This window comes from Lipotes vexillifer, unplaced genomic scaffold (genome assembly GCF_000442215.2).
Source record: "Lipotes vexillifer unplaced genomic scaffold, Lipotes_vexillifer_v1.1 scaffold408, whole genome shotgun sequence".
Classification (NCBI taxonomy): domain Eukaryota; kingdom Metazoa; phylum Chordata; class Mammalia; order Artiodactyla; family Lipotidae; genus Lipotes; species Lipotes vexillifer.
The window spans coordinates 2,213,788-2,223,829 of NW_006787469.1; the positions used below are offsets into that span (position 1 = coordinate 2,213,788).

At 37.7% G+C, this 10,042-nt stretch overlaps 1 protein-coding gene across 1 annotated transcript in view; it reads right to left on the reverse strand.

The window, feature by feature from the left end:
• Nucleotides 1-551: 551 nt before the first annotated feature.
• Nucleotides 552-10,042, reverse strand: part of KNL1 (kinetochore scaffold 1) — a 57,561-nt gene continuing 48,070 nt past the window's right edge. The window contains 10 exon segments of the mRNA XM_007460204.1: nucleotides 552-572; nucleotides 574-670; nucleotides 1,378-1,500; nucleotides 2,199-2,317; nucleotides 2,522-2,631; nucleotides 3,293-3,361; nucleotides 6,129-6,229; nucleotides 6,687-6,788; nucleotides 8,106-8,145; nucleotides 8,312-8,389. Coding sequence (XP_007460266.1) covers nucleotides 552-572; nucleotides 574-670; nucleotides 1,378-1,500; nucleotides 2,199-2,317; nucleotides 2,522-2,631; nucleotides 3,293-3,361; nucleotides 6,129-6,229; nucleotides 6,687-6,788; nucleotides 8,106-8,145; nucleotides 8,312-8,389 — 860 coding nt within the window.

The window sequence follows — 10,042 nt, forward strand, 5'->3', positions numbered from 1 at the left end:
ACTAATAGACACTATTTAAAAGAAGGCAAGGTCTTCGAGAAAAGATGGCAACCATCCCAATAGCTGAGTGCTATTGCTTTCTCTTAATAACATCTCCGGAATGGAGCAAAAGGAGGATAAGTGGTTGGTAGATAGACATGACTACCCCAGAAATACCTGGTAGGCAGAAGCCAGCAACTAAAAATCACAGCCCTATATACGGAAAACGGCTAATGTTTTTGTCGGTGGTGACACCTCTTCTTATACTTAAAAGTTACTCCTTAGGGCTTGTACTAAAGCGGAGAGCACAACTGTAGTTAGGAGAAATTTTCCCTAAGTGTTCTACTACTTAAACCTTTGGTAGAAAGGTGAGTAAGTTGACAGCAGGCTATTTGAGGCCTTTCATTATTCCTGACTGTAGAAACTGAAAAACCATACAAATTAACTATAACATCATCAGAAGAAATTTTAGGCTTCTATGACCTAAAGTGATTAAACAGCAATGGAGACTCTGACATAATATTGTTATTTAGTGTACTGTGCTTGATTTGTTACAACTGTAGTCCATGGGTCTACTGGTAGAAATGGCAGTCAGTCCTGAAGCAGATCTTGGTAAATTTGCTTGACTACATTCTTTAGGTAGTTGTCTTCCAGTGGCGCTTTAAACAGAATGGCAGCGATTTCATCTTGGCTGTAAAGAACAAAAGGTTACTTAATTTTTCTGGAAACTTGTCTTAATTTCAGTGGAATTCATATTTTTGAGTACAGTTTCTAAGTCTGCTAGGAAGCACAAATCGGTATTTCTGGAAATAACTAGATTGTCCAGTTTAAACTGAGATTCCAAAAATAAGGCCTAAGAACCAATTCTGTATATAATTGTGAGGTATCTTGACTTAGCTGCTTTCTCTGGCTATAAATATCTGTTGGTGTTTGCTGATGGATTTGAGGTGGGCATATTCTAAACTCTGTCACTTTACAATCTGTCAGCAGTGTGTCCAAAAAGTCACAAAATATACAGTAGAAACGAAATATTTTTAGGTCTGTTTCCACAGACTAATTGAGAAAAGCACTACGACTGCACCATAAAAGTTGTTCAAATATGATCTGGACTAAGCTTATGCAGGATTTTTATCCTTCTTGATTCCTGTCTAGGTAGGGGTGTTCAAAAAGTGGAGCAAGTATAAAAAAATAGACCAGCTGTCTCCAGCATCCACGGGAGATAGCAATGAAGGTCACTGACTTTAAAAGAACAAATTCTTCAAAATGAAGTCAGATAGAGGTGACATTTGGCTTTCACTATGGTGTATCCATTTTCTGACCACTTTGAGAGATCTTTCAAAAGATATAACAAAGGTAAAAAAGTAGTTGGGGGCCCTTTCCTGCTGGCCTTTTACTCACCCAATGTTTCCAAGGTGATTTTGAACAGAGAAAGGTAATGGGACAGATGGGTAATGGGCTGAGAGAGACAAAGTTATCTCAAACTTTGCAAATGCTGCTGAACTGCAGAATAAAAGCCTCAATCTGTAAAAGACAAGATCCTCAATTAAAAATACAAAACAAAAATAGAATGAAACACAAATACATATTCCTTTAATACTGGCGTGAGAAACTTTGGTATACATCATTTCTTGTCCTTATCAAACAAACAGAGTAAAACAACTGCAACAAAGTATGATTATGGTTATATTTTCATTAGTCATGAAACTCAATAAAATAAATTATCTTAGTAAGTTTTCAACTAATTACTTACTGTTATAGATTGAGTTGTGTCCCCTAAAAATTCATGTGTTGAAGCCCTAATCCCCAGTACATCAGAATATGAACTAATTTGTAAACAGAGTCATTGCAGATTTAATTAATTGAGGTCCTCCTGGAGTAGGGTGGGGGCCCCTAATCCAAAATGACTGGTGTCCTAATCAAGAGGGAACATTTGGACACAGACATGCACACAGGAAGAATGTCATGTGAAAATGAAAGGAGCTATTGGGATTATATATTTACAACCAAGGAATGCCAAAAGACTGCCAGCAAATCACCAGAAGTCAGGAGGGAGGCATGGAAAAGATTCTCTTTCATAGCCGTCAGAAGGAACTGACCCTGCTGACACCTCAATCTTAGACTTTCAGCCTCCAGAGCTGTGAGACAATAAATTTCTGTTGTTTAAGCCACCCAGTTTGTAGTACTTTGTTATGGCAGCCCTAGGGAACTAACACACTTACTCAGTATTATTCACAGCTATGTTCATTAGGTTATAATTTGGTCCCCATCGCTTTAAAAACTCAATCTCCTCTCCAAGAAGTTTGCAATGGCTCACTACCAGTGAGATTTCTTGAAGCATCTGGGAAAAATAGGAAAAAAAAAAAAAAAATGAGAGTATGAAAACATTTCAGTGTTTAGTGGCTCTTTTATAAAGAACCCCCGAAAGTTAAACAATTTAATATATTTATCATTTCAGGATACACTATTACATATATAAAATTTCAGTTCTGCTATTTGGGACAGTTAACATAATTTTCCTTTAAATACTTCAATGGGAATTTACCTTGGGTACCTGATGCTGTGTTGTACATTTCTTCTTCCAGGATTGCTGTTGCTCAATGTACTGGAAAATAAGGTTATGAACTAAAAGGGAGGAAGGAGGAGCTTTATCCTCTGAGGAAGGGGGAAAAAAAAAATCAAAAGCAGAGTATTACTTATTATTCATATATTTTATATATATATATATAAATACAAGCTAGAAATACCTTCAAACTACTAGGTGTCTAAGTATCTTCTCCATTTTATTTTCAAACACATAAATCAACATATATAGTGAACATAAGACATTCTGATATAAACTCAAGCCTTTATCACATATAGAATAGAACTTAGTTAAAAGTATAGGCTTAAATGTAACATAACCCTGAGTTTAAATTCTGGCTTTCCTTACTAGCTGAGTGATCCTAAACACAATACTAACTTCTTTTGAGCTATAGTTCCCTAACTGTAAAATGGGGAGTAGTGTTGATGTAAGTAGTACACATGCTTGATACAGAGTAAGTACTCATAATGGTAATTTGTAAATTATGGAAATAGCTATTATTAACCATTGTTTAAGATCTAGTAATAACTTGTTTAAAAAATTTCTTTTAAAACCCACCCAATATTTGGAACAATAGCCAAGCAGTTTTAGGTCTAATACACATTTCTAAGAACAAATGATTATTATTGTTGTTGTTTATATTAAATTTAGTATGTAAAAGAGTTCTCAAGGAGCAATATACACTTGTAAATTTCCAACAAAGTCTTGTTGGTTTAAATGTTTTGAACTTACCATCTAACAGAGATTGAAAATTCAGGTCAACAATCTTCCTACAAGCCTTGTCCAGGAAACGGATACCAACTAGGAAAAACCAACAGAAGGATAGTATTTCTTTTTATTATCTGATTCAAAGCCGCATATAACTCAGTACTTTAGAATCCTCCTCTTTCTGGGTAGCAAGGTTTTTTTCATAGGCAGCTGAAGGTTTATCCTTGAATCATATTATTCTCTGTGTATGCAAAGTTTCCCCTGAGAATGCTGAACTATATTAACTGGGCAGGCCTTTAAATGACATTTAAGGTGTGGAACATTTTTGTAATTTATCAGGGCCTCCTCCTTTGATCCCTAACTTCTGTGTGAAGATAATATTATTTTCAGGAACCATATAAAGAAAATGACTATGACCTCCCCAGACCTACTATCTTTGTACTAATACAGTGAAAATCATGTATGCTTTCAGCATTATAGTAATGAATTTTAGGTAGCCAGGAGAGCTGATTGCTCTTCCAGACACCAGAGTTATCTCCTGTATCTCAAATTCTGATTCTTTTCACTTTGTTGATTATTTTCTATGTATTAGGCACCATGGATATGATAGTGAGACAAACAGACATGATCAATCTATGCTCTAAAGAAGCTTACAACTCAGGGGGACACACAGATAATTGTACTAATAAACATACCAAGAACTACAAACTATAATAAGCTCAATTAAGAAAACTGCAGGAAGCAATGAGAACACATACCAGGAGGGCAAGTAGTGGAGGGAATGAGTAAAGGAGAGTCAGGGAAAACGTTCCTGAGAAAGTGATAATTTAGCTGAGCTCTTAAGGACTATTAGTAGACATTTATTTAGTGAAGAGGAGGTGCTATGGTCTGAAATTCATAGGCTGAAATCCTAATGCCCAGTGTGATAGTATTAGGAGATGGGACCTTTGGGAGTTGCTTAGATCATGAGGGTGGAGCCCTCAGGAATGGGATTAGTGCTCTTACAACAGAGACTCTGGAGAGCTAACTAGGCCTTCAGTCATGTGAGGATACAACGAAAAGTCTGCAACCCGGAAAAGGGCCCTTGCCTGACTCTGCTGGCATCCTTATCTTGGACTTCCAGCCTCCAGAACTGGACTTCCAGCCTCCAGAACTGGACTTCCAGCCTCCAATAGTTGTTTATAAGCTACTCAGTTTATGGTATTTTTAAAATGGCAGCCCAGAAGGACTAAGACAGGGGAAAGAGCTTCTAGGCATAAGAAACATCAGTATGAATGTCCTGAGGTAGGATGGAATATGACAGCATGAAAGACCATGATCTTTTAAGGAAATGAAAGAAATCCATTGTGGCCGACGTGCAGAGAACAGTGTAAAATGAGGCAGGAAAAGGAGGAAAAATTCAATTCACGCAGGGCCTTACAGGCTATATTAGTATTTTGATCATTAGTCTAAGAGTAGGAGGTGCATGATAAACTTTTAAACAATCACTATTGCTACAGGAAGGAGAAAGAATTGGAGAGGAAAAGGAAAAGATCTAGAAAGACTAGCTATAGTGTTATTGTAGTCATTTAGATCAGAGATGACTACTGATAGAAGAGACACAAAAAAGTAGATGAATATTAAATTAAAATCAATAAGTCTTATTCATGATTTAGATATGCCTGGTGAGGAAGAAAGAGGTATAGGGACTTCCCTGGTCCCTATTAAGAAAGAATCTGCCTGCCAATGCAGGGGACAAGGGTTCGAGCCCTGGTCCGGGAAGATCCTACATGCCGCGGAGCAACTAAGCCCATGTGCCACAACTAGTGAGCCTGCACTCTAGAGCCCGCAAGCCACAGCTACTGAGCCTGTGTGCCACAACTACTGAAGCCCACGCACCTAGAGCCCATGCTCTGCAACAAGAGAAGCCACCGCATGCAATAAGAAGCCTGTGCACCACAACGAAGAGCAGCCCCCACTCGCCGCAACTGGCGAAAGCCCGCGTGCAGCAACGAAGACCCAACGCAGCCAAAAATAAATAAATAAAAATAAAGAAAGAGGTATAGAGTGATTCCAAAGTTTTAATTTTGAACCTCAACAGAAGTTTATGATATTCATTAGAAAAAGAACTTTTTTGGGGGGGGGCCGCACCCGTGTGGCTTGTGGGATCTTAGTTCCTCAACCTGGGATTAAACCCAGGGCCATAGTAGTGAAAGCTCCGAGTCCTAACCACTGGACTGACAGGGAATTCCCAGGAACTTTTAAGGAGAATTGGTCTTGGAGGCTGGGAGATTATAAAGATCCTAAGTTTCAATTTGGCCATGATCACCCAGGGTTGGCCATGCTGAAGCTATCTGTTTCAAGAGAAAAGACCTAAAGACACTGACAGGAGATTTTAACAAAATAGCTAGGACTCTGTCAAGTTACCATATAGTGATGTCTACCTACTTTGATAAACCTACCAATACACACAGAATTTCCAATTAGCTTTTTAGGTTAATTTATATACAAAAAAACAACCAGTCAAGAATCATCAGCCATTAGAGTAAATTCTCTATCACAAAAGACAGATGGAAAAAAGGAACTCAGAGTTAACAGATGTGAATAGCATGTTGATCCATTATTTTGGATAGGCAAAATTTCTATCTAATGTAATTTGACAAAGGGCAACTTTCACTAGCTGAATTTTTATTTTATTTTTTATTTAATAAAATAAAATTCTATTATCACTAATTTAAGTGATTGCCTCTTTTAATTAAGATTTTCAGCAGTGCTTTTATTATGTCAATAGCTATTATTGTATTAAAATAGAGATATGAATCTTTAGTAAGTTTAGCCATACATTTATGTGCAGGGGAATTATCTTATTCTTGCTACTCACCTACTGGCTCTCCAAAGGTGATGGTGAGTTCTACTGTGTCATAAAGAAAGGTGAATATAGCTTGATCATCACTCCACTCAATGACATCCCATTCAGACAAGCTGAAGAGAGAATAAACAAGACAAAAAAACCCCACTTTTTGAGATAAAAGAAGAGAGTTAACTTCTTATACCACCTGAATAGAGCCATCAGCATCTGCTGGAGTTTTCTACTGGCTTGGGAGACAATCATTATTTTAATTCCAATATTGTGAATATACAAACTTATGCTTTTGAAAGAAATAAGAATGGACTCAATCTTGAGTTGTATATCAGAGAAAAACCAAGTCTAGGCAATATAAAATATTAAATATTTTAAAATTATAATTCCATAGCTCTCCCACCTTGTATACTTTCAGCTTAGTGTTGAGTATATTAACTCTTTTTTTTGAGAATGCATTGTAATATAGGTTAAAAACAGTGATACACATTACAAACACATGTCAACTGCACTAGTGGATTTAGACAACCATGAAGGTACAAGATAAAACACAAGTTAATGTCACCTACTTTTCCTTACCTCAAATGATCCAGTAGCTCTTCAGTTCTATTTGTTTGTTTTTGCACAAAGTCTATTTGAGCAAGGGTCTGCTTTTTCTGTACCTCCAGCTCTAAGAGATTTCTGCAAATCAAACCAGGTATTTAGAGAAAGATAAGGCCACTGTTAGAGAATTCAGACTTCATTAAAAGTTTATGACAAAAAGTCATGTGCTAAATGGCTCCCCAGTGAGGTGTATGACATCCATTTTGCATTCTTAGTTTTTTTTTTAATAAGCATTAAACTAGAAGTTTGGGTCTAATTAGGAAAGGCCTAAATCAATGGCTCTCAAATTGGGATCCATGCAGATATTCTTAGGGGTTCACATGTTCTTTAGGATTATTATTAAAATCTACATTTTCATTTTGATGTTAAAAATGTAAGCATAATGTAGACCGTAAGAATGCCCACCTTAAAACTGAGACATGACATAATTTCAGTGCCTGTGTTTGGTTTTGTTTAGTTTATTAGAGCTAAATAGAACTTACAATTTGTTAGTCATTTTGCTAGCATCAATTTATTTTTAGCCAAATACTGATATTATCACCTGTCAAATTTACATTTTCAATTGGAATTTTTTTGGTTTTGCCATTATTTGTATTTGATTTCTTTTAGTCTTATAGTTAAATAAGATCCAGAGTATAAGAAACACATGGGCTTCCCTGGTGGCACAGTGGTTGAGAGTCCGCCTGCCGATGCAGGGGACACGGGTTCGTGCCCCGGTCCGGGAGGATCCCACATGCCACAGAGCGTTGGGCCCGTGGGCCATGGCAGCTGAGCCTGCATGTCCGGAGCCTGTGCTCCGCAACGGGAGAGGCCACAACAGTGAGAGGCCTGCGTATGGCAAAAAAAAAAAAAGAAACACATACCTCATTTTATATTTATTTATACTTAAGCGCCATATAAAAGCAGTTTAATGCCAGATTTTCTTTAATAGGATCCTGATATTTGTTTTGTTTTGTTTTTTTGCGGTATGCAGGCCTCTCACTGTTGTGGCCTCTCCCCTTGCGGAGCATAGGCTCTGGACGTGCAGGCTCAGCGGCCATGGCTCACGGGCTCAGCCGCTCTGCGGCATGTGGGATCCACCCGGACCAGGGCACGAACCCGTGTCCCCTGCATCAGCAGGCGGACTCTCAACCACTGCACCACCAGGGAAGCCCACGATCCTGATATTTTACAAGCTTGAGAACTACTGCCTTGGATTAATGCTCTGTAAACAATAAATGCTTAGAAAATACTATTGACTAAGATGGCCTCCAAGGTCAAGTTCAAAGTACAGTAGAAGCTCTGACTCAGCCTTAGTCAATACTCATGCCCTCAATCATGTCAGATTCTGGAGGTAGGAAGTCACTTAGCCATGTGAAGTTTAGCATATTTTCTACACTCAAACAGAAGACTAACCTTTGAAGCTTTTCTTCTTCAGTTTTCAGCTGTTCCAGTTCTTTGAAAAGAAAAACAAATCTATCAGAATGTATACATTAAAATATTGGTACAAAAATCATCTGTTTTATTGAAAAGTCTATCTCACTAATCTTACCTAAATAAATAAATAAACTCAGAACAGGGGATATTTTCCCCCCATTTATCTCCTTAATTAATTCAGTTACCTTTCTCTGCAGACTTCATTTCAGAATCCCACTCTTCCACAGGATCGTCTTTCTGTTCATCCTCCAAATACTTAGTTTCTAAAGTACACAACATGCATTAGAATAACTCAGTCAAAAATAAACAACCAGAAATGAAAAGAATAGATGGTCCCCAAATGAAGTGTTAAGAATATTTCACATTCATCTTTCCCCACCTTTCCTTGCCAAAAAAGCACTGAGCTATAATAATAATTTCATACAAAGACTTGCTTCTAGTGGCAGACAAGTGAACTTCGAGCCATATGGCAATGATTTCCAATAGCAGCTTCTTAGGGGACACTCTGAGATGGAAACTGTTTATATATAATTTGCATGTATTAAAGTTATTGTTAGGAAACTCCATGGACTAAGCAGGAACAGATACACATATACAGATGCACATACACAAATTTACATTTTTAAATTTAATTTGTTTCTGAAACCTTGGAAGCATCCTTAAAAGCCTTCTCTCTCCCCACATCCAAACCCAAGTTTAGATTTTTACCTCAAAAATATTTTCTAAATCCACTTTTATCCTTTGCCACCACTAGGTTCCCTTAATATAAGCTATTGTCCTTTCTTAACCATATCAGTTCAATAACTACTTAACTTCTTATAATTACTCTTGATCTATTCAAATCCAGTATCTACACTGCAGCCAGTGCTTAACACCCTTCAAATGGCTATTCACTGTTCTTAGAAAAACTCAAAACTCCTTAAGAGGCCCTCCTTGGCCTGGCCCCTAAAAGTGACATCTCCACTTTCATCTCAGACTGTGTTCCCTTTTGCTCTTTCTATTCTAGCCACATTGGCCTTATTTCAGACCCTTGTACTTGGTATATTCTTTCCCATAGAAGGGCTTCTACCTGTGCTATTCATATTGAATAGTCGGCTCTCCCCTCCCTTCTCACTTTAACTCCTACTTATTCTTCAGATCTTGACTTAAATGCCACTTCCTCAGAGGGAAGCCTCTCCTGACCTGACTAGGTCAGATTTCTGTTTCAGGAACTTATAGCACCATGGAACCACTCTTCCATAGCAGTTACCATAAAACTATTTAATTCTTATAATCTTTTCTCAGTATTGTAATAGCAACTTGTCAAATCCAAGCATATTTGAATGTGATCTCCCATGATTTGCAATTGAAATAGTATTGTGGTTCTGTATATTATGTTAAAAAAATCAAAGCATGGAAACCTTTCTTTGTGTATAAATGTTTGAATTAAAAGAAAGTAATGGGGGACTTCCCCAGTGGTCCAGTGGTTAAGAATCTGCCTTCCAACGCAGAGGACATGGGTTTGATCCCTGGTCAGGGAACTAAGATCCCACATGCCGCGGGGCAACTAAGCTCGCACGCCACAACTAGAGAGAAGCTCACACACCGCAACGAAAGACCCTGCATGCTGCAACGAAGATCCTGTGTGCCGCAACTAAGACCCGACACAGCCAAATAAATAAATAAATATTAAAAAAAAAAAAGAAACTAATTGAAGTATTGATAAATGAAAAAAAATGCTCCACGAGGTCATAAAGTTTTGTTTTTAATCACCACAGTATTCTTAGCACTGAGCACTATACAAGGCACGTAACAGGTACTCAGTAATTTGCTCAAGGAATAATGAAGAAAGAAATAGGGAGCCATCCAGTGGTACCTAGAAAGAGTGTGGTTGTTGGGATTTTTAAAGATAAGAGAGGGGTGAACATATCCAGTGG